Source organism: Myxocyprinus asiaticus, chromosome 29 (assembly GCF_019703515.2).
Source record: "Myxocyprinus asiaticus isolate MX2 ecotype Aquarium Trade chromosome 29, UBuf_Myxa_2, whole genome shotgun sequence".
Classification (NCBI taxonomy): domain Eukaryota; kingdom Metazoa; phylum Chordata; class Actinopteri; order Cypriniformes; family Catostomidae; genus Myxocyprinus; species Myxocyprinus asiaticus.
Window position 1 is genome coordinate 19,714,164 of NC_059372.1, and position 25,720 is coordinate 19,739,883.

At 39.0% G+C, this 25,720-nt stretch overlaps 1 protein-coding gene across 4 annotated transcripts; it reads left to right on the forward strand.

The window, feature by feature from the left end:
* Positions 1–3,620: 3,620 nt before the first annotated feature.
* Positions 3,621–24,749, forward strand: LOC127419603 (fidgetin-like protein 2). Of its 4 annotated transcripts, none has more exons than XM_051661126.1 (3): positions 3,621–3,762; positions 5,498–5,640; positions 20,172–24,749. In XM_051661126.1, exons 2-3 carry the CDS (start codon positions 5,616–5,618, stop codon positions 22,211–22,213), a joined length of 2,067 nt encoding a protein of 688 aa, XP_051517086.1. In that variant the 5' UTR covers positions 3,621–3,762; positions 5,498–5,615; the 3' UTR covers positions 22,214–24,749. The 4 variants fall into 4 exon arrangements, with proteins under 4 accessions (XP_051517086.1, XP_051517090.1, XP_051517088.1 ...); XM_051661130.1 differs by lacking the exon at positions 3,621–3,762 and adding an exon at positions 14,930–15,017 and having other exon boundaries at positions 5,508–5,640; positions 16,331–24,749; XM_051661128.1 differs by lacking the exon at positions 3,621–3,762 and adding an exon at positions 14,930–15,017 and having other exon boundaries at positions 5,508–5,640.
* Positions 24,750–25,720: the final 971 nt, after the last annotated feature.

Here is a 25,720-nt window from a genome sequence, read left to right on the forward strand (position 1 = left end):
GCTTAAAATGTCACCAGCTCGGTGGACATGTGGGCCATGTCCAAATGCTGACATATGCTGCCTTCTTAGGCAGTATATGAAGGTAGGAAGGCAAGAAGGTCTAAGATACCTTATTCATCAGATTTTTGTTTTGTTTTGTTTTGAAGGCAGCATAGATGTATCCTTCACTACCTGTGATATACAACAATCCTGTGTGCAAAAGAAATGAAAATTCCCACCACAGTCATTTCCACCACATCTTAAGTTCTGTATTGTGTTTAATAGAATACTTTAATTATATTTATATTTATAAAATTATATTTTTTAACATTTTTGAAATAAAATTGACTACTCCTTTGTCTTCTAATTTCATAGCTTTCATTTTATGTATCCTAAATTTTGTTCACTTTTTGCATAATCAGCAAAATTAAAGCTTGATTGGAATTGACGGCAAATAAAAATATTTTGTTGAAAAGTTATATTTCCATTGTTATCTTCCAACATCACTTGTCTTACAGTTCAGCTCAAGCAAGCTCTTCAATGACACTTTTGCTGACTTGGTTAACAAGTAAACTAAAAAAATAAAATAAAAATAAAAAACTTCTGTGGGGCAGTCGCAATTTTTGAAAAATTGATAGAAATAATTTTCACATTATAAAAACTGAAATAATTTATGTTTATTTCACTCTTTGTTTAGATTATTGCCATTTTAATCATGTAATCATTTGTACTTTTATAATAGATTTTTAATAGTTTAATATTGAAAGTCTTGCTCTGAAACTAGTCTTAAACTACAAAATCTAAACATAAGAAGCATTTGAAAAGTACGAAAAATAAATGATGAGGTCAGTTTTAATGTGACCTTCATATAACAAAAATATATATGTATTTTTTTTTATATATATGAAAATCAACCCCTGTGACATAAAAGTGCCTGAAGTTGAAGAAACACACATATGTGTTATAGGCTGATTCAATTTTATTTTAGCAATTAAGATATATACATATATCCAAAAAATTAAACATTGTTATGCAATATTTACTCAAAATTCACTAGAATATCTGAAATCAGATTGTGTATTTTCCATTGACAGGGCTGTTGGTATATTTTGGAACTGACACTAATGTTTTACGCTGTTAAATCTGTTAAAACAGATGATACATCGATCTATCATTACTTACCGTAGGAGGTACCGTCATACACAAAACACTGCCTGTGAAGTCATTGACTAACTTGGGCAGCAAGGTATCAAGGTTGATTTTATGGTTGATTTATGAATGACAGCTGTCAAACTCACTATCCCCCCCCCCCCCCCTCTCTTTCTTTTTCTGTCTCTCTCTCTGTTTCCTCTGAAATAAGGCTGCTTTATGGTCATTAGTGCTGCACTCAGCAGGCTTGCTGTTGTCAGACTGCTTGCCTCAGCATTAATGGTTGATTTTTTTTCCTTTTCTAGTAGGAGATAGAGTGATGGGCCTGCAGCATCCAAACAAGGCCCTGTCAATCTACTCCCATACAGTCACTATCATCTCCCAATTACAGTCAGGCTAGGAAGAGATACTACACCATTAATGGAGACCGATCTACAATTAAACGCTGATGCAGAAGACCTGTGTTGATGCAGCACACGTGGCATTGTGAAAGTGTTCAGATTTAAGTATTTAGCATTCCCACTTTTTAAATGGTTGTTTCCACGCTTTTAGGCTACAAAGAGTAAATAAAAGGATGAAAATGGCTGGCTACCATTTCACCCCAACCTTTGTGCTGAGCTATAGTGATTTCCACTAGAGCACCACTAAGAATAGTACCGGTTAAGGCTTTTTGTGAGGAAGTTTCTTTTCAACGGGGGTGGTGCTGAATGGTAGCTTTGGGATAAAAAGACCTTTGTTGGACAAAGGATAGTTTTATAGATGCTGATGGAGCAAGTTGCTACATAGAGTTGATGTGGTTACTGGCCGCGGGGTTGGCTCTTTTCCTTAGGGGGTGTCGAACCCTTTACCGAGCACCAAACAAAATGAGTCACACTAGAGAGGTTTGCACTCAAAACATCTATGCTGATTAATTTCCCACTGTTTTGAATGAATAGGTTCTCCCAAAAAATGACAATTCTGCCATCATTTACTCACCCTCATATCTTTCAAGAAACCCATTTGACTTTTTTCTTCCTTGGAACATAAAAAGAGTAATTTTTTGCAGAATGTCCAAGCTAAGTGAATGGTGACAGCGGCTGTCAAGCAAGATTCTTAAGATTTTCAGTGAATAACTATTTAAATTCAGTCTGTTCCTCACACAAAGCTATCATATGGCTTCAAAAGACTTGGAAAATAATGCATACGTTATATTGACAACTTTATAATGCTTCTATGATGGTTTATGGAGGTTAACAGCATCTGGTCACCATCCACTTTCATTGTATTGAAGAGAGCAGTTCGGACATTCTGCTAACCATCTTCTATTTGTCTTCCACTATATAAAGAAAGTCATATGGGTTTGGAAAGACATGAGGATGAGTAAATAATGACAGACTCTTCATTTGGAAGAACTATCCCTTTAAACAAGGAAAACTTCATCTGCTGCATGTTTGTTTGTTCTGAGGAGATACGGCAATATGATGGAGATTTATGCCACCAGTACCATGTGACGTGTTTAGGAGCCTGTGTAACAAGAGCAGGACTTGAATGCACATAGCACCACGCACTAAAAACAGATCTTCAGCTGTGCCAAAATGCTCTATACACAGACACACACACAGCTTCAAACACTCCTCACAAATTGCTGATGACCTCCAAAAATAAAATGCACAGGACTCCAGTCCACCTGTGAAAATTTGGGAGTCTGTAGATTGTAGGTTCCATTACTTTAGGCCCCTCCCATTCTAACATGCTAACTGGTCAGTATGGCAGCTGTAGTCATATCATGTGTTCACATATAAACAGTGGAGCTGAAGCTGTGATCTTAAATCACCAAACTGAAACACTTTCTAGTGTCTAAAGTAAGGTATAAAGGTCTAAAGGAGTATATCTCAGTTGTTTTGTTCTTTTTCTGAATGTTGATATGTTTATGTCCAAAAGCACAGCTTTGACACGTTGAAGCATGTCAGACTGGACTTTGGTGTCAATAAAGTGTCCATATAGCTGACATGACCTTTGCTGATGCAAGTCAATTTAACAGCCACAAAGATAACCTGTGCTGTTTCTAATGGAAATGTTTTTTGGACACGCTATTGGAATCTTCTTTTGACGCTGGCGAGTTCCAATTGAAGTTTCAGTTCCAGTTTGATTTTATAATGTTTACCACCCAGTTTAATTCTAAAATGTATTTCAACCATTTTAAACACTCATGAACTAGCTCAGTCTCTCAGCCTTTCCTTCCACCAAAAACTAGCCTTCTTTCTCCCTCTCCATTTCTATCTCTAAAAAGAATACAAGCATGATTTTTTAGCTGCCCCCACCCACAGTCCACCTCTCATTCTCTCTGCCTAAATAGTTTTAACAAAAAAGAAAGAGAGAGAGAGAGAGAGAGAGAGAGAGAGAGAGAGAAAGAAAGAAAGATAGAAAGAAAGAGGGAGAGGGGGATGGGAAAGGTGGGGGAGGGTATTTGTGTGTGTGGGTGGGTGCTCTGTTGTCACTGGTTGGGAGGGAAAGAGAGAGAGGCGGACAGAGAGAGACAGAGTTGAGTCGTGTCCCATATGTGGAAAAAAGAATAGGACCGTGCACATGAGCCTGTCTGCTCCGGGGATTATCTAACTGGTTTTGAATCTGATGAGGAAATGCAGGCATGAAATGGTATGTCTATCTTGATACTAAACTGGTAGATTTGCAGTTTGATACTGCTCTTGTCTGAAGCTGTAAATGATTGAAAGTTTTAACCCTGAATTGCACTGTCCTCTACACTCCTGATAGCTTGGACTCTCTTCTGCGCTCTGTTTCATTGCAATCTCTCTCCTTTAATGCTCTGCTGCATTCCATTTAAAGCAGGTGTCTGTTTTAAAGCGTATTGCTCAGTTAAGAGAATTCTCTTGATGTTTGCATGTGTATGTGTGTGTACAGAGTTGGGTATATACAATGTGTCAGCTTTCATTCTGAGCAAGTTGAGAAGTTGTTGGTTTAGGATAGTCTTTCGGCCAGTGAGCAAATGTAAAATCTCACATGTTATGTTAAAAATGTTCAAAACTCTTATTCTTGGAATTAAGTTATGGATTTTTTGTCTGTCTTTTGACTAATCTATGTTCCAGTTCTGACATTATTTATATCGTGCAATTTCTAAATTTCTCCAAAAAACCTACATGAACTGTATAGATCATCTACAGAAAAGCACATTACATTTACTATGGTTTGTTTAGTGAAATGTGGTAAGTTATTGCTCATTTACTAGCATATGTTTAACTTGAAAAGTTTGGGTTCAGTAATAAACTGACGTTAAATCTGTATAAATGTGATATATCAAATAATATTTACACATTCATGAATATTTAATTCTGTACATTACAACAGTTTATGATACCATGCAGCAAATCTAATTGTATTATAAATAGTGTGTCATAATAAAGTTGCCATTTCATTTCCTAACAGCATGGCTGTACGGCACTCTGTTTGACTAACGTTATTATGTAATATTTTTCATTCATGTGTGAGCTTTCCTAGATTCTCACTTGAGAAGGAATGACGCTGTCCTTCCAGTGGCACTAAAATAATTGTTGATACTCTCTATTTATTTAGAGATATATTCACTTAATTTGGATTTTGTTTTATCAGTTAATTAGTTGTGAGCTTTTGCATTTTCAGAAACAGACTTTTCACTACTTGTGTACTTTGGTTTAATACATTTAAAAAAAAAGTATTTACCACATCTGAAAAGTATATATTTTTTTTTTTTTATTTTCAAAACGATGGATCAAAAATTCTGTTTATGTTTGCATTTGTGTTTTTCATTCTTTCTTTAGTATATTGACTTTAATGTATATATATATATATATATATATATATATATATATATATATATATATATATATATATATATATATATATGTGTGTGTGTGTGTGTTTTAATATATCCTACTTTAATTGACAATAGTTTGCATCAGTCTTTGAAAAAAGAGGGATAATTGAGCCTGGAGAGTGTGTGGCTAGGGATGAAATGAGCTTAATTTTGTGAAAGCATGCTATCTGCTGCTGTTATGAGGTGAGGAGAATGGCTATGGTATGTGTGGTGCTTTTTGTCAGGGAGATTTAAAAGGTCCCTTTAGAAGCTGGACACAGCCATACAATCAGCTTAATGCCGGTGTGCAGGCTCTTGATGAATACCCCTGTGTGTGTTCAGCCCACAGTGAGAGTGCTTGTGTGCATGACTGTTTCTTGTCTAAAATTTAGAGGACAGCTTTGAAGGTCTTGATTGTGGGTGCATGCTTGCAGGCATGAATTCATGCATCATAAACTTGTTTGTTTACATTTTAAAATTATCACATGGATTATGCAATGAGTGTTCACTGCTCTTCACTGCCCCTCCTCTATTTTCTTACAGGAATAGATTTTTTTAGAGTCCCAATGCGAGTACAGGCCAGCGATGGACTACAGCCCTACAGACACTAACCTGGGTTTCCCTGCAGAACTGTTACCATAATCGAGACCAGGTCCACAGAATGCTGAGTCCCATTGTCCCCTATAGTAAGTTTATCCACATTCTTGTTTTATATCAAATGACTGTGCAGCAACTTTAATGAATGCACTAACTGTCAGCTCTGGACTAATAAAAAATTTCCCCTATGGCTACAATTAATTAGGTATGTGGTTTGTTTGAGCAATAACACATGTGTCTTTCAAACAAATTGACTCCAAACAGATGCAACATTAATAGAATGGATAATAGACACATTTATGAAAAGTGCATGCACACTTTGTGGTAAAACAGATGGATAAAGCTTCAACAGTATCTCCCTACTGAGTTTTAATTAAGTCAGAGGAACACAATACAAGGTAAACTAAGAGGCCAATCATTTTATTATTTTTACACTTACATTTTTGGGGTCATTGGGACCCCAAACATAAATCCCAATCCCATAAAATAAATCCTATAAAGTCAATCTCAATAGAATATAAGGGTTAAAGAGATAGTTCGCTCATCATGTCATTAACTCACCCTCATTTTTTTCTAAACCCATATGACTTTCTTTCTCCTGTGGAATGCAAAATGTCATGTTAGGCAGAATGTTAGCCTTAGTCATCATTCACTTTCATTGGAAAAAATATGCTAATGTAGTGCCTAACATCTCCTTTTGGATTTTATGTAAGAAGAAAGTCATGTGGGTTTGGAACAACATAATGGTGAGTAGATAATGACTGAATTTTCATTTTTGTGTAGGACTGGGGGAAGAAGGGATGGGAAGGTATGTTGATGGCTCTACCAGCAGAAACCCTATGGTCCTGACAGTGTCAGCTCACCAGTGTTCAGCTTACTAGCACAGCTACTTCCTCTCTCTCTCTCTCTGTCTTTTTCTCTCTCTATCTCTTTCTTTTTCTTCTGTTCTGTCTCCCTTTCTCCGGCTCTCCTCCCAACTCCTCTCAACTGACCTAATAACTGACGTGTCCAGTTTTAGCCCCTATTCCTAACCCCCCTTCCAGGCTTCATTCGAGTTCCGCTCTGGCCCTCTCCAAAACAGCATTGTTTGTAGGCCAGCATGGGGTTTCTTCCCCCAGTTCTGCCTGAAGAGATGCTTTTTTCTCCAGTCTTTAGCTCTTCTTCTCTGTGCTTTATAGGCATGACAGTTACATGAAAAGAGAAATGGAAATCAAACTAAAGGACCAAGACCTCAATTTGAGATGTAATCATGTATTAATGAGTTTGAATACCTTTCAGCGTACTTCCTAGGTTGCTGCTTCAAGCGATTACCATTGATGTGTAATATGGTGTTATAATTCCATTTAGGAAGACCTTTGTTATGTGAGCCAATATAATTACTTTTTGTGTTGTGCAAATAGTTCCAAAATTCCAAAGCTCTCCCTCTAGGTGTAGCTATAATTTTAGAGGTCACATCAAAATGGCAAAAAACTTCTTTGGAGAGATGGTCATCTTTTATAATCAATACTGATTATATTTCAACATATCCTCATAAGTTAGTTAGATGTTCCTGAGAAGCTGAGTCAGACGTTCCTCAGAAGTGGAGTACAAAGAAGCATTTTGTGGTGGAACTCAAATGAAATTTTTTGTCTAGACCAGCCAATTTAATTTCTTAGCAAATTTTTGAAGAGCAGCAGTTGACAAGCCACATTTTTGTTATGACCAAAATGGAAGATGAAAATCTACTTTTGCTTTCCTTTAGATGCATCTAACTGTAATGGACTTATTTTAGTGAATTAATTATTTACATTTTTTATTTAAAATTAAACTTTTACCATTCCCTTTATAAGTCAATAATAGTTTAGAAATTGTATATATATATATTCAATATACAATATATGTATATACAATAATGTAACCTTTTATAATAAAGTTGTATTTGTTAACATTAGTTAACACAATAGTTAACATGCACTTACAATGAATGATATTTTAACAGCATTTATTAATCTTGGATAATGTTAATCACTACATATAGTAATACATGTTTTCCATTATTTACATTTACATTTATTCATTTGACAGACGCTTTTATCCAAAGCGACTTACAAAAGAGGAACACATAAGCGAATCATCTTAAGGAGACAGTGGTACGAAAAGTGCCATATTACAAAGTTTCACTAACATCAGAATAGTATTCAAAACAGATTAAAGTGCAACAAGGAATTGTTTTTCTTTTTTTTCTAGTGACTAAAATTTTTTACAATTGTATATGTTAACTTTAGTTAATGCAATATGAACTAACATGAACAAACAATGATCAAAAGTATTTTAAGGTTAATAAATGCTATAAAAAACAAACATAGTTCATTGTTACTTCATGATACCTAATGCATTAACTAATGTTAACAAACCCTACAACCTTATTGTAACGTGTTACCAAAAATGTAAAAAAAAAAAAAAGATTTGTAGTGTTTTGCTGTCTAGTATTTCTGTACACAACTTATTTAAAACAATGTCACAAACCCCTTTCAGGATCTGGACAGTTTTTGTGTGCAATTTTGTGTCTTTTTTTTTTTTTTTTTTTGTGCCACTGGTTTAAGGTGACTGGTGTGACCAATCCAGATTTTTCAGTGTTGCAGCATGCAGTCAGTTGCAGCATGCAGTCTTTTTTGTTGTTGTTGCTGCCTAAAGTTTGACAATTACATAATGTGTGCATATGTCTCTCTCTCTCTCTCTCTCTCTATCTCTCTCTCTCTCTCTCTCTGTGTGTGTGTGTGTGTGTGTGTGTGTGTGCGTGTGCGTGTGCTTGTGTGTGTGTGTGTGTGTGAGAGAGAGAGAGAGAGGGAGAGAGAGAGAGTGAGAGTGAATATTTTCCTGAGTGTGTAGTGTGATATTAGGACAGCACACAGAGGTGTTATATGTCCCTCTTGTTTGCCCTTAAAGTTTTTAAACAGACTCAAATTCTTTTTGCTCTCTTCAGCCATTCTTAATATGTTCAAGCCCTCTGTTCAGACTCAGGTGAATGCAGGGCAGTTCATATGGTATACAGTATATGTGAATAGTGTCACATCCATGCTGGAATTCTCTTTGTGTAATGGCTGGGTATTTCTGACATCAATGCTCTTGTTTGACTTAAGAGAACAAGCATGTCTTTGCATTTCACTCATATGTGCATTTCAGTATTTAGTTTTTTAGTGATGTTTGTCACATGTGGTTACATGCACTCACATTGCATCCACATACAATTAAATGTGCTGCCTCTTCCGTAACTCTGATGAGCACATAGGGGCCACAAGCTGAGGAGGAACAGTCAGAGCCAGACCTGAAGGAAATCTGAGAGAGATTCCTGGGGCCATGGATACTCCTGGAGGGATTTGGTGCAAAGAATCTGTAATCTGCACTTCAAACACACCCTTAAATCAGTCCCAGGCTAGCAGCCCATGAGTGCTCTAACTCTTGTTGCTCGGGGGCCCTGCTGTCCAACATATTCCTTGTTTAAAGAGAAACAAGAATATCCAGCCCCAATTCCAGCCCAGTCTCTCTCTTTTACCATGACCTCATTTCTTCCCTTTTCCACACTAAAGGCCCAGACTGAAGAAGCAATCTTATTGCATCTGTGAAGTCATTAAGGCTTTGAGTCCACTCTGTGGCAAGGGGCGCACTGGATGCCTCTAAAGGAGTGATGTAACAACGAGCATCCAACACATCTATTCTAATGAGAGCATCAGGCTGAATGCAGTTCTGGAGGGGCCCTTGAGTAAACAGGCAAGGTGCTGAAGTGTCTGTGTGAATGAGCACGGGGATCATTAGTGGCGGGTGTGAATGGGCTTTAATTAGCCCACAGTGCAGTCAGCGAGATGGAAGAGAAACGGCACCCAGAGGAAAAGAGGGTTAGAAATACTCATTCTGCCTGGTACCCCCTGCCCCTGCTCATCATCTCAGCATCATTAAAGATAGCTCATTAGGCCCATTGCTGCCACAATTAAGCTTCCAATTAAGACCAGGTCTTCTGAGGCTTATTTTGCCATCAAGCTTGGCCTCTGTTCTCTGCTTTGTTGGTGGTTGACTGGCCAAGGGAGCCAAGCTATCCCAAGGTATCCCTCCAAGGGCTTGTCATTGGGTCTGCCTAAATTCTAATTAAGACCCTTGCTTCAGGGAGTTTTGGAATCAGCACAGTACTGTCCAATCTGCATGAACAAGAACACATTCTGTGATAGGTTGGAAATGAGCAGCCTGATCTAATGAAAATTATGTGACTGTTGCAACATCTTTGCAAAATGATATTACTTGGTCCCTTACAGGTATTGTGACAGTTCCGAGGTCAAATGTCCACTGAGTGGCGCTAAAAACGAGTTAAATTTGAGCACAAACAGAGGTTTTTAAGGTTAATGCTCTATCAAGTTTTAAATCGACAAAACCGTCCTCCCTACCCTAAACCTTAAATATAAACCTAACCGATAATGTCATAAAAGCAAATATGACATGAAAAACACAATTTCTGAAGCACTTTTGGCTTACATGTGGACCCGCGAGCTCTTCAAGACTCTGAACCCAGGTCCTTTAAATCGCAAGTGCAGCACTCTATAACTTGAGCTACCGTACAATTTTCGAACAAGTATGTAAATATCTTTATATGTCATAGGATAGCATTGTGTGAGAAACAGTGCAAAAAGTACGTTTTTATGAACTGATAATCTGCCGATGTAGGTAGAGTAACACGATTCTATAAAAACTAGGTTGAAAATGAGCTATGATGAGCCAATGCAAAGTCCTGTTTGTAAGTGTGCAAACAGAAAATCCCAACACTGTGGTAGGGTCATTAAATAAAGCGGCCATGGAATTTGAGAGAGGACACTGCTACGCAGTCAGGGAACTCCGTGAGGGAGCTGGGGGGGGGGGGGGGGGGGGGCGGTGTAAGAGAGAGATTGGAAGAAGGGATGGAGGAGAAAAGGGGGAGATAGAGGAGAGATTGGTTAAGAGAGACAGATGGAAGGGGGTGATTGGTCATTGGTCATCACAGAACCTTAGCACAGCTGTTCTTTGATATATTAGTGGACACAATGACCTAAACCTGGCCTGCAGCCACAGAAAATAGGGACCCTGTTTTTCTTAAAGAGGGAGGGGGTGCCAGGCATTTGGCCATTTGTGGACAAGAATTAGTTGACCAGGGGGATGGGGAAGCTGTTTCTAAAATGATGAGCATCTAGACACACATCTAATCATTCATTCAAACCCAGAGAGCTCCAGTGGTAACCCACAAGCGTATTGTACAAGCTAAATTGACCAGCTATGCACCATGCATATGAGTCATCATCCAAATATGACAAATTTAGATTATATGGGTGTCACTTCTGAAAACATTGCACTTTCATATTTTTCTTATTTTGGCTGTTGACACATTGACACATTTTGTAAGTGTTTTAAAGGTAATATGTTGCTTATATTGCTATCAAAAGAAAAACAAATATTTGGAGTATTGAAAAATGTACAAATGTTTTAACATTTTAAAAAAATGCAAATAAGGGATGATTTTGAATTTGAGTAATACATTATGTAATGCATTTGGCACAAATGTTTATTCCCTTTCTTGCAGTGAGATGCACAATTATTACAGTAGTGTAAAAACAGGACCAGGAATTGTCAACATAAATCTGTAGCTGGCGACGCTTACAGCTTCTTATAAGGTGAAGCAAAAGTGCCTTCAAAGCTAAGAGATTGCGGACAGCTAACATAGAAGACTATTCAGAGATAGAGAGGGGGGGGGAAATCAGATCCTTCACTGCCACTCTAGCAGATAGGCTCCTTCCTCTAGGGACCCCATGGGACCCGCCTGAAAAGAGCCACAACGTCTGGCAGTGCACTGAGGAGCAGGTGTGAAAACTCATGAGCCCACAGCCTCTTCTGCTATTACATTGTTTTACGCCCATGAAAGGAAGAGCAGATGAGCAGAAAGAGAGAGAGAGAGAGCGATCAAGTTAACTGCACTACTGCAACTAATGCATATAGACTTATGAAAATAGTCTTAGTAATGCCCTGTTATGCATGGCCAATAAATGAATAGCTATTGTTTAATACAGGATTATTTAATGGTTGTGTAAGGGAAAACCTCACACTTGTCTGCGTGTATCTTTATTCTCTTTCAAAGCCTTCATCAGGGACCGCAGCACTCAAAGTAGATTTTTAGAGGAATGTACATCCTCGCTGGTGTCTTCTTCTTTTCTTTTTTTGGCTCTTGAGCTCTTTTTAGGAAAATTATTTAATTGAAAAACATATTTAATAATATGTAATTAAAATGAATGGCCTGGGACATTTATAGCATTTCTACTCATTTAGCATATTAGTTGTACTATTAGCTGTGCCTGTGCCATAAATAATTGAAAATGGTTTGGTGTCCCTTTCTGCAAGATTGTTCAGTGTTCTTTTGACTGTAACTGCTTCCTTCACTTAGTGTGTTAACACAGATACTCCACTTCTAGCATTCTGAGATTTAAAGGGATAGTTAACCGAAATGTTTTGCCATCATTTACTCACCCTCATGTTATTCTAAACCTGTATTCCTTCTTCTGTGGCAAAACATTAGCCACAGTTACCATTCACTGTCATTCAATGGCAAAAAAATATGCAATGAAAATGAATGGTCACTGTGTCCAAACATAAAAAAAAAAGGTCATACGGGTTTGGAACTACATGTAAAAATTGATTTTGGATAACTATCAGAAAGGCTTTACATGACTTTAACCTCCTGAGACCAGAGTGTGACTGCTGTGTGCATTTTCCCTTTCGCTTTTTGATTTGTAACTATTAGCACCTAATAAACATGCAAAAAAGAGCAAATAGTGTTCCTAAAAATGTATGTCAACATATGTGGACAGCAGGACTAAGTTGTGAACTTTTAAATAATATCCAAGCTATAGAAAGTCTGATTTTTTTTAATCAAATTTTTTATTATGTTTCCAGGAGTGTTGGTTATTCATGTTTTTGAGACATTACAGACAATACATTAGAAATTAGCATAATTAATTCTGTTTCAAAGTAATGACCAGCATCATCCAATCACTGCCAACCATGTTAAAATAAAATTATACATTATTCACTATTTAGTGAATTACTTAACCTCTAGTATGCTGTCTGTCTGCACTGGTCTCAGAACAGTTCGAAATGCACCTTATTTCCATCCTAACTCCATACAAAGCCTCTGAAAGCAAAACATTTTTAACTTTTGGATGAATCCATTGATTCCTAATGTGATAATGCATGGTAAATACAGGATTTCTCAGGAAAAGATGTGCTAAAGTACACACTAGTGTACATTGTGTTTAGCAGCGTGGCGTTTCGCGATCAATTGCTCAAATTTTAAAAATGGCATATTGGATGAAAAAAGAGACTCTAATGTTTTGACTTAAACAGGTTTCAATGTAAAAATGTAATTAGGTTTCTTACCAGATGTAGTTTTGTTGGGGTTTCTCCCAAAGACAATCTCCACTGTGGTTGGCGCCATGTTGTTTTGTCACATGACTCGATAGTTAACTCAGGGGTAATCACTGGCATGCCAGCAACGGCGAGAGAGGAGTAGACTATTTTATTTATATGAAATTCTGCACCAATCTACATTTTGATGTAATCCTTCCTCATGATCATTCAGCGTGTTTTCATGAGCTGAATGGGAGGCTAAACAAAAAGTAAAAATGTGACGAGACTGCAGTACCCAACTGACTCGTGCAGCGCGTGCAAGCCATTCATGCATCACGAGCCAACACCGCTTGACTTTCGGTAAATTGCACGAGTAAACGTGCTCGCTTTGCTTCGGTCAGGCTGCATGGATAACAGCCTACATTCCATGTTTCGTTTGTTTCTTTTTGCTTTCAGAACAACACGTCATGTAATAAAGAAAACACCACTATTAATCCTTGAGATTTCCAACCCAGCATACAGGTACACTGTCCTTAAACCATGGTGACGGTCACACTCAATGTTACATTAAACGATTAAATGAGAAAACATAAACCCACATTGTGGGGTTAAAAAATCTGAGTCTATTCAAAATATAAATTAACCCTGGAAATAAAGTTTTAGGATTTTGCATGTGCGATTCACGAAAAAGGGCTAAATAGTTGATTGGCTTGTGATGTGCAAATGGCTTGCATGTGCAGCGTGAGTCTCATCACACTTTAATAGTGTTTAGCCTCCCATTCAGCTGATGAAAACAACGTGATCATGAGGAAGTTTTACATCAAGATGTAGATCGGAATGCAGGTGCGAAAAACTTAATATAAATAAAATAGCCTGCTCCTCTCTCGCTGTTGCTTGTGTGCTAGTGATTACCCCTCTACGTGATTTTTTAAAAATGTATGACATAAGAAATATTTAAGATTCCACACAATTTTGTGATCAGTAATCAAATAAGCAAATTTGTGACATAAACTGTGTTTACTCATTTTGTACAAAAGGACAGGTTTTCTTTCATTAAAGCACTTTCACAAGATGCTCTGTGAAAATTCACATGCAGGATCATGATTGTATCATAGTCATAGGGTTTTGCCAGAAAATTTCACTCAAACTGTTATGCTGATAATATAATTTGTAATGGATGTCAGCACAGCCATTGACCAGGAAAATAAAAAATGGCACCCCATGTCAAAAAGGGTTGCCAACCCCTGGTTTAACTCTTTACTGACAGCACAGAGTCTCCTGAACTGAGATCAGTTGGTTTAAATGTAAATTATGCTTTGCATATACTGAAGCCAAAATTCAACGCATGTCACACAAGGTTACAAATGCAGGCTAACACCTTGCATAGACTTTGCAGTCTTTCCTCCTAAAGCATTGATTCAGTGATGTTTGAACGGAATACAAATCAGCAGATAACTTGAACACAGGCCATCTTATCTGCACCAATGTGATTAATTAATGTAAATACAATCCTCCTGCCCACACTCTTTTCAACCAGACCTTGCCTTTCTCTCCGTCTGTCTCATCTTTCCCCCTCTTTCTCCCTTTTGCGTCTTTTTGCTCTCTTGAAAGAAGACTTCTTTTGTGACATCCGTGTTCTTCAAAGGGAGTTCCACACATACCAGAACTGTGGGCTGAAGTTTCAGTATAAAATTCCAAACAGAATTCCCACTATGCATCCATACAACTTCTTTTCAGTTGTTTTGACATGTAACTGATAGAAAGTGGCAGTAATTAATCAAAATCTTTAGACTGAGGAATTTAGTGTGGGTAGTGTTGTTATTTTTGAAGTGTCAGTTAACCCAAAAATGAAATTTCTGTTGTCATTTACTCACTTACCCTCATGTCCTTCCAAAACTGCATTTCTTTATTTTGTGTAATACAAATAAAGAAATTTTGTAAAATGTTGATGCTGCTTTTTTTTTTTTCTTCTCCATACAATGAAAGTCAATGGTAACTGAGGCAGCCAGTCCCTATACATCTCCTTTGTGTTACACGGAGGAAAGAAAGTCATATGGTTTGGAATAACATGAAGGTGAGTAAATGATGCCAGAATTTTCATTTATCCCTTTGAAGTTGTATCTTATTTCAACACTGTTATGGCAGCTGATTGTGAGTGTACTCACTTCAGATGTCAGAATTTTGTTTAGCTGAAAATGCAAAGTAGAGCATGTAGGATTTTATATTTGAATTAGCAATGAGCGGGTTGTCTTTAGATAAACCTACTTAAATCTACTGTATGTGTGGTGTTTAGGGAGTGGGTACCCACAATAATACCTGATTGGATTGATTCAGCCTGCTCCTGTTTACAACTGGCCTCTGTTCAGTCTGCCTAGTTTAATGGCCCCGTGTCCCAGAAGGCTTGTTGCATCCATGTAGGTTTTGTTCCTCAGGCCAGGAAAACAAAAGTGATGCGGCCTGAAAGTGCCCACAGACCCCTGGGGAGCTGTGAAAAGCCGAGCATCCTCCAGCAGCCGGGCCTGCTCTGGTCTCACATTGCACAACCTTCTGCTCCGGCAACCCGCTTGTAGTAACATAGTAGCCGCTTCCATGTTATAACTAATATTTCTGTAAGCCTGACCGGTTTACTGGTTTATTGATGTGAATCTGCTGATATGCATTCCTCATAGAAGGGTTGTGCAAAACTAAATATTTTCAAAATCAGCTAGTCAGTAAGTTGTATAATTAGCCTGGTTTCATGTTCACTTGACCCCAGTCGGATGTGTTTCTTAGGAGGCAGTTACATAAGGCAGGTTCTTGCATTTAAATGGCTATTGAGTGCAACAAAATGGAACAGAATACAGGGATGTGACAGTAGGTGTGTTTTTTAGTTGTAATAAACTTGACATGCTGCACTCGTGGTGGGATGCTCATTGCGATGGCCAAAAATGTCCATCTGCATGTATATAGCTGTACTGAATAGTGTTTTAAAGGGGATGGATTGAAAAATGCAACTTTTCAGAGCGATTTACTGTGCAAACTGTCTTTAAGCTAAATTGAAACTAATTGTTAACCGACTAGTTGTTTGTTGAATGACTAGTTAACCATCATGACCCATCCCTACCTCAGAGTGAGGCAATGCAAATTGTGTTTCTTAATGCACTGATTAGTAAGCCACACAGACTTACATGTCTGCATTTTCTTTGGTGGCAAAGCTGTTTCTTTAGTATATATTTGCAAACTATCAAGATGGGGCACACAAACAAACACACACACAATCTGCAAAAGTCCCTCAATAAATCCCAGGCCAGCACAAAGGCTGTCAGCACACTGCTGCTGAATAGATTAATAAGATTTCCATAATTAGGCAGGCCTCTGACAATAGGATCCCTAAGCTTTTGTCTCAAGACCAACAGGATTGTCAGGCCAGTAGGACGTCTGCTGGATGGGCGGCCCAACAATGGACACACAGACAGTAAGGCGACCAGTAGAAACATCTGTCTCCCTGCCAGCCTCGGACCATCGCAGAGTTACCAGCGCAAGCTACTCATCCTGGCTCACACAAAGCAATGGCCAGAATGTGAACAATTAAGTTTTGTTTAAAGGGCCCTTCTTTTCTTAATCCACACAGCAATCTGTGTTTACACCAGTCACTCATGTTAATGGTGCATGATTAGATTTGGTCATATGGATGTGGCTATATTTTTGGGTACATTGGGGTCCAATATTCTGAGACCAATAGTGAAAATGTTTCTATTTTGCATTTTTCCCTCATTTAATGCAACTTTCTGTTCATTACAATTATTTATCAGCGAAAAATTTCAGAACTTCTTGGTATTCATTATGTCCCTCTTTTGCTTTAATAAAAGCATGCACTCAAGATCGTATGGACTTTTTTTGTTTGCGTGAAGCTGATGATCCATGTTATTCCAAAGAGCAATTTGTGTGGTTTAATGTAAGCTAAGATTGACAGAATCACATGATCATCTCGGCCTCTCTATTTTATGATTTTGTAAATAATTCCTCGCCTTAATACTCTAGTTTATTCTCTGAAATAAATAGCATTCATTGGCCATTCCCATTTCTACCAGTCTAATCAGACTATCTATTCCCAAATGCCCAGAATGAGATAATCTCTGCTGAACTGTCATGATTTAAATAGAAACAGATTAAATCACATCTAGATTATAAGAGATCCCTGCTGAGGCAAGGATCTAATTGCAGACCAACTAATTTGCAGTTGATTTCACTCTAATGGATAGCACTTTTAGTTTGGTAACACAACACAAAGTAGCAACACTATGAAAGATCAACTGTTCCAGACATTCATCCTTGACTTCAAGTAAGCAGGGATAACCTGACCGAAATGGCACTTCCATGTCCTGTTAGAAGGAGCTTCTCCATATGTGTTGCACACACACACACACACTCATGTATATTGATGGAGTGGACAGCAGATTGACCGCATGAATGAGTTCCCTCTTGTCGAGCCCCATCCTCTCACATACATTCATGCACACGCACACACATGACAGCCAGAGCGCCTTCTGTCCACTCCCCCTCCTCCCTGCCTTCCCGCTGCAGGTTTTATGAGCTCCCCTGCACTGCCATCCATCTATGTCACACACTCGCCTTATTATTGAGCTCCACAAAGCACTTCACAAACCAGCCTGCAGATGGGAATGTCCTGCTGAACGTATACGGTTTCTACTGGCTGGACAATGGCCCATAAGTTTACCTGTGTTCATCTTGTTTATCTATTGACCTTCGTCAGGGTAGATGACATATATTAGTTGTTCGCGACTGAAAATGAGGCTGTGAGGGATAGACGCGCTGTCCGTTTGTAGGTTGTAATAAGTGTTCTAGATCATATTTAACTACAGAATCATAACTTTATATTCTCAATAACTTCCACTTTTTTTTGTCAACTGGATTATGTTTGGCATGACATTTTTAATGTTTTCTTCAGCTAAATGAATGACACAAATGTACAGTACAACCCATTGAACAGACTTCACAGCCTCGATTTCAATCATGAAAAATTCTATATGGCACCTACCCTGACTAAATCCATTCTGAATCATTTTGATGCTTTTTCTTGTTAGTATATTAGAAATCAGATTGAGTGTCCTCGTAGAGGCCCGGGTTTGGACATGGAGAACTTGAGACTCTAGATTTGAATATGAAGGACGTGGGAATCCAATGGCCATCTGGTCTGTTGGTGTGATCTTTTGGAATAAATAGCAAACAAAATCTGAAGACACACATGGGAAGGTTTGGAATGGGAGGGGGAGAAAGAGTGCACAAAGGGGGAGTGACCATTTTTTTGGAGAAAAAAGGAACATGTGGAGTGAGGAACATGGCATACTGGGCCGAGGTTTGATTTAAATTGCAATAAAGCAGCAGCTCGCACATAGTGACAGAAGTGTGATCAACGAATCATCACTTTCTAACAAGATTGCAGTTGATACTGGAGATTTGAAGTTTTTGCCTTTACCTCCCAATTTTCCCTCTGTATCTCTCACCCCAGGCAGATTCCTGACAGTTCAATAATGCCAAGCTATGTGAGGAATTTCAAGCTAATGCTTCTGGAAGGAGCAGTTGGAAAAACCTCATAATATGGCTGGTTTTAAAGCCATTCTCTGTGCCATGAAACTCTCAAATTCAAACAGGCACTTCTCACCAAAAGATTTTTGTAGTATTAACAGGCAGAAATATTGCATGCCCCAATTTAAGGGATAGTTCACTCAAGAAATAAACATTTTGTCAGTCACTGTTCACTTTGATTGCATCTTTTTTCCATGCAATGAAAGTTTATGGTGACTGAGGCAAAATTTCAGCCTTATATCACCTTTTGTGTTAATGAAAAAAAGACATATGGGTTTGGAACATGATGACAAAAATGTAATTTTTTGGGGTGAACTAGCCCTTTAAATCATTTTTGATGCTTTTATGGTTTATTTTAATACATTGTGATTAAGTTTTTGAGAATTTACATTCTTATGCAATCCTTTTGAACTGTGATTCAAGACATGATGATTGGCTCTCTTGAGTCTATTTTATTTCTAGAAACTCAAAATGCACCAGAAGAAGAAAATTTGTTTTTCCAAGCGGGAAGGGACATGGAGATTTTTGTTTTTTATTTTAACTGTGATTTGTTTTTCCCTCCCTTGCGTGCATTAAGATCTTTTTCATCCCCTCAGCATTAGGCCAGCATAATTAATCACAGGAAAGCAGGGCTGGAGATGGGGAGAGGAAAGGGCATTCCACACTCCCAGTACTTCATGGGAAGGGTCCAATGAATAGGACTATACAACTATTCTGTAAACCCATCCTGACCTCCCTTTCCCCCACATTGTCCCCTCCCTGTTCCCCTCTGTTCCCTCTTCTCTCTCTGCCTCCCTCCTTCCCTGCCACGAGAGCCTTAGGAGAATTGCTTTGTGGATGGACTGTGGTGGTGGGAGGGGATGTATTGAGGGAAACATGCGAAGGGTGATAACAGTTTCTTCTCTGGGAGAGATACAGATGGCAACACAAGGCTTCTGCATGTCTGAGGGCTTCTTTTATGCCTATAACAGCCAATTTTTTCCATTTTCAAAGTACAGTGCTTCATTGGCATGATTGTTTTACGTACAATATTGCCAAAGCATCAGTACACACAATACAGGCAGTAACAAGAAAAATTATAAATATAAAATATAACAGTAACAATAAAAATTAAATACTGTAAAATAACTAATAAAGCTATAACAAATAAAAAATATAATATAAAATAAAATATAAATAAACATTCAACAAGACATTAATGTACATAAAGAATACTGTGATACAATACTGCCTTCAATAAACTGCATTATGTAAATTTAGTGGGTGGGGTATTAGTGGCTAGGGTATACTTTGTGCAGAATATATTGTGTGCCATTCGTTCTCATGCACAGTCGAGCGCTCAGCCTTTCAAAGTATATTATTTTAACCACAACCCCATATGGAAGCTTTCAAATAGAAATATTGGTCTTCACGGATACAGTATGTGCAGACTATTCGCAAGGCAAAATTAAGTGGCACACAAACCACGGAAGTATATGGTACTTTGGCTTTTATTGTAGTGTTATGATGAGGGAGAAAACAAATTTAAAAAGGAGAAACAATCGCTGCATCTATCCATCTATCAATTTTGAAATTATGCTTTTTTTTTACAGTATGTAAAGTTCTTCCATAATCTGATAAATTGTTCTGCTGCATCTGGCAGGCCTGTTGAAGATGCACTGGAACCCGGAGCATGCCCAGCCCCTGAGCCAGTGGCCTGAGCAGCATTTGGACGTGTCCTCCACCACTTCATCCCCTGCCCATAAGTCTGAGCTCTACCCTAGCCGCAGCCGTGGCTCCTACAGCTATGCATGGGCCAATGATGACATCTCAGCGCTTACAGCCTCCAACCTGCTAAAGCGTTACGCTGAGAAATATTCAGGCATGCTTGACTCACCATATGAGCGCCCTGCCGTGGGCGTGTACCCTGAGCCTGGGGCCTTTGGGGCCCTCAACGGAAGCCAGAAAAGTGAACTGGAACCTTGGCCTCTCACGCACAGCACCGACGGGGCATACCCCTTGGTGCCTCCTTCCTCTCATGATAGTCTGACGGGGCCAAAGGTGGTACCCACATCAGCAGGTCCACCAGGCTCGGGCAGTGTGTCAGTAGTTAACAGCAACCTTTCGGACTCAGGCTACAGTGGGAGCAGCTCCTGCAGTGGCTCCCATTCCAGTGACTACCCCCCCAGTTACAATGGCACCTACATCACATCAGGGTACTGTCCCCAACCCAGCTCAGCACTTCCACCAGCCTCGCTGCATGCCCTTCAGCCTAACCCCACACTTCTCCCCAGTTATACACCTTCGGCCCCTGTGTACAACTACCCCCCTAGCACCTACCCACACCAAACTAGCCTTGCTCCTAGCTACTCCCACCCACCAGCCCCTTACATCTCCTCTGGCATAGCCGCCCCCTCTCCAATTCCCTCAAGACCCACGGTGGTTGGAGGCAGCTATGGCTATCATAACAGCAGTCTAGGGGGCTCAGAGCCTGGGGGCTCTCTGAAGAGGAAAGCATTTGAGATGACCCTGGAGGAGGAAGATGGAGACAGCTCACGCTATAGGAAATATAGCTACGGCCCCATTAAAACTGAGGGAGATTCTCCTTATGGTGTCACTGATAAAGCAGAGTGCCATGGAAATAGCTTTGGAACAGCTAGCACGGATCCTCAAGCTTTTAAGCCGAGCAAACCTTCATCTCAGTCCAGTCTGGAAGGAGATGAAGTGGTAAAGTACAGTGGACTAAAGCCCTTGGTTTCACCACCATATGGAGCAGCAGGGGACTACAGTCCTCCAGCAGCCATGACTGGGGAGAACAGAGGTGCAGAACAGGCCTTCTCACAGCATCGTTCTCAGAAGCGCTCAGATTCCCTGAAAAGTATGGAGCCCCGTATGCTGGAGCTAGTAAGCAGGGAGCTGCAGGATTGCAGCCCAGCTCTACTTTGGACTGAACTGGCTGGTAATTGTCACATCAAAGCAGCGCTGGAGGAGGACCTGCTGTGGCCTGTCTTACGGCCTAACCCTGCCATCCGCCCACCCAGAACCGTCCTGTTGTTTGGCCCACAAGGAGGGGGCAAAACCACACTGGTGCGGTCCATTGCATCTCAACTGTGTGCCACCTTCTACAGGCTAAGTGGTGCTACATTGGCTTCTAAATTGAAGGGAGAGGCAGAGCAACTCTTGGTCACACTGTTCTCAGTGGCCCGACAGCCTGCAGTGGTGTTGCTGAGCGAGTTGGAGTCCATTGAGGAGGAGGGGCTTAGACAGCAACTGCAGGCCCAGTTAGAGAAGACCCAGCATGGTCAGACCAGCCTGGTTCTGGTGGTATGCACCACAAGACGGCCTGACTTGATCAAAGATTCCCTTCTGCGCTGTTTTTCCAAGCGCTACCACGTAGGCCTGCCAGATGGGAGCACACGCAGACAGGTGCTTCTGCAGGCGCTGGCGCCCCAAGGCTGCAGTCTGAGCGAAAGGGAGATTGCAGCTGTACTGCAACGTTCAGAAGGCTTCTCTATCTGGGAGCTGCTGCAGCTCTGCCAGCAGGCCCTGGAATCAGCTTCTGCCTCTGCACCCGTGCCCCTTCACGGCCTCCCTGCTCCCCTGTCTTCCCCTGCCTTCCAAGACTTTGAAAATGCTTTCTGTAAGGTATGCCCACACAGCACCCCCAAAGAACTGGACACTTGTATGGAGTGGAGCAAAGTTTAATGCCACTGAGAAACTGGTCAGCCACTGGTTGGGGACTGCTTAATGTTTTCATTTATTTTATTTTTTTTAATTTTTTTTTACTACTTATTGCAGCCAAAAGAGTTGGATTTGTTGAGAAATTACAGTTTATGGTGGGGAGGCCTTTTTGATTGAATGCATTTAATCTATGAAATATGCCATGGTGTGTTGTTTTTCTATATACTTTATTTTTTCCCAAAGAAATTAAATATTAGGCCTTTCTTAAAGGGCATTTATTAGTTGCTTGGCTTATCTGACAAAAGGTCTGTATTATATTTTGGAATTTCACTAGAATTACAATTAGCCTTGATCCTGGACTAAACCTGGAGGTTATAGATAACTTGATTTTTTCCCTCTAAAATATCCCCATGAATTGCTACTCTCAGGATCCTATTTATTGCCAGTCCACTCAAGTGGTGTTGTATCTTTTGCAATGATTTACTTAAAATATTGTTTGGTGTTAAAGGGCTTATCAAAACTTAAGAAAACTAAATGCTCACCAATATTATATTGCCCAAGTCACAGCATTCACCAAAAGGTATCTACTGTTATGCAAACTCTTAGGAAAGAAAGCAGCAGTATTTTACAAAGTTAATTGTTAGGCCGCGGTCGAATCTTGTGCACTTTGTCAAAACACAGTCATTTTACCAAAAGAGTATGCAGTGCTACTCAAATAGTATTAAAATGCAAATCCATAGTAAGTCAGATGAGAAAGAGACAGGCTAATACTGTTGGCACACTTTTTTCAGAACATAGTATAAAACAGCTCTCTAAGGTAATATGCAACATATTTTGCACCATATTTTTACATACACAACAATATGTGAACACCCCCTCACATTCCTCACAATCTCTGATTTTCTGGCGCCTTTACTCAGGACCCTCAAACACAAAAACAAGCACTGGTCCACAAATGTTTTCTCTTTTCTGCTTTACTCTGTTTTATTTTATCTTAGTAAATGTAGTCTTGTTTGAAATACTCAGGAATAATTTCTTTACCTCAGAAATGATAAATAAAGAATGTATGTAATCTTAGTAGTAAGTATTGGAGGTGAGCAACAGACCTGACACAGACCTGTATACACACTGCATCTGTGCTATTACCTCGTAGGTGAAACTTGAAAATGCTACAAAGACAAACAATGAATGTAATTTAGGTTTTTCAAAGAATATCTTATGCCATAAATCCATGTTTTTAACTCTCTATGAAAACATTTTACCTTATCGTTACCCTTTATTTTTTATGTAGATTTTGATGGAGTGATGATTGTCTTCATGAAGTGTTATTGTAGATGGCAGACCACATTTTATTTTGTTGGACAAACTGTTTGTAGAAACATAGTGTCCAAACCCACCTAGAGGTAAAAAGCATATTTCGATATGCACAGGCTTTTGGAATTCACCACATGGACATGTGCAGCATTGTACGTCATGAAAGTATATTACCATGTCCTTTAGAAAATAACCCACGTAAGTACAGTATTCTAAGATCAAAAGATAAATAACCCAAAGATTGAGAATCAGAATGTTTTTATGTAATTGGCAGCTAATCATGTCTAATCATAAACTGTACCAGAAGTGTTACACCATCAAGTGCAAATTGTTGACACTCATCATATAGAGACAATCCAGATGGAGCAACCTTTACCAGTGTATTTCACTATGGAGTGATCAACGCCTTAAGGCTTTTGCAGTACTAAAATTTTTAACATCTTCACCATTTAAGACATTTGTTTACAGTTTATACAATTTATTTTCTACAGATTGGCTTATTTTGGTCCCTAATTTTGATGATACTTTGATGTAACCCTGGTCATCCCTTTCCCTCCAGCCCACCCCTTGCTCTCAGCGCAACGATTTGTCCTCTTGGTTGCTGGCCCTGTACAGCCATCTGGTGAGCTTCCTTCCCCCGCTTCTCTATCTGACCATAGCCTTGTGGAGAAGCCATATTCTGATTGATGTCCAGTAACCCTATAGCACTGTTTGGCTCTTCAAGTACAGCTGGTGGCTTCACTCATGCCACTCAGGTCAATCAGAATGACCCAAGGCGCACATATTGATCTTTGCGAAAGAGGCAGATAACTACAGAAATTAGCAGACTCAGGGACATCCAGGCCACACAAAAACATGTAGCATAGATATCAAAATGCAGCAGCAATTCCTGCTCACCCAAACCGAGACAAGATGACATATCACTGGTTTTATTAAAACTTCAAGGAAAATGCTGATTCTCCCTATTTTCAAACGCAAAGAAACTAAGTAGTTTAACAGTTTGTCCAACAAAATTGCCATTAATTAGCTGCTTTGAATCTCTTAGTACAATAATTTTGTTCATGGATCTTGTTCTTGTACATTTTCTGTAACCATTTCTACCTCATTTTTGCAGCATATTGTACATGAAAATATTTATTTCATGTCTTTTTTGATGTCTGTTTTAAAAATGATAATGTTCTTGAACTGTAATGGTCTACCTCAGAAAAGGTTGTATTTTAAGAAAAAAGTATTACACAATATTAAAGAGAATATGTAAAAAAAATCTCCCATGACTCAACTTCCCTTGCTAGTGGATTGTCAAGGTGAATTGCCTTCAATCCACATGCATTCTCTGAAGATCTCAGACTTAAGATCAGTAATGTTATTGATATTTATTTTGAAACAGAACCAAGACTGTGAGATATTGAGGACCATGTGGCTATTCTATGAAGAAACCAAATCAAAAATTTAAATATTGGAATGTCTCTTACTATGCCACTTTATTTCAAACAATGATTAATCAATCATACAACTGCATTAATTATAGTGCATACAGATACAGTATGATATGCCTTGCCTTTAAGTGTTTGCAGCAGTTGTTTTAAATTATAGAATATACATCAAAAAGCTGTTGACCCCTATGTAACCCTTACTAGGTCCAATGTATTTTAAAAGTCTGAAGATTAATCTCTCATTTAATGTGAAGTGCCTATGGATGCTGTTGATTAAGTCTCTGATTAAGATGAACAAAGAAGGCTCTGTCATATTCATTGCCCTCCAGTCCGCTTAAGGATCATTGTTCTCCAGCTGCCAGTCCCATAAAATAATATCCTTTAATTTATACATTAAATGTATGAATGTAATAACACACTCACCTTGTGGAAGGCGTAAGGTTAAGATCACGAGAGGTATTTTGAAGGTCAATCAGCTTTGCAATGAAGCAAAATCTTCAGTAGGTAGCTACAATGAACTTAGCTGTGGACACAATTCTTTGCCAACTTAATATTTAATAAACAAATTTCATTTTATTTATTTTGCTTTTAAATGAGATAGGTAAGTATATGTTTTTACTAGTGTCAACTGGCAAGCCAAATATTTCAGCTGTAATTGTGGGGCGAAAAAGCTAAGACTCAATAAATAAACATGTGAAGATTGTTTGCTCAATATCAGTTTTGTGTGCTCTAATTACAGGCCAGTCATTCTGAGGTAGTTAGAGGCAGGAACAATTTCCAATTT

What these genes read in the sequence shown, in the direction of transcription:
- LOC127419603 (XM_051661126.1), top strand. Translation starts at nt 5,616, where the DNA reads ATGCTGAGTCCCATTGTCCCCTATA. An exon ending in GAGTCCCATTGTCCCCTATA is followed by an intron (nt 5,641 to 20,171) that starts GTAAGTTTATCC and finishes TGCATCTGGCAG; the next exon opens with GCCTGTTGAAGATGCACTGG.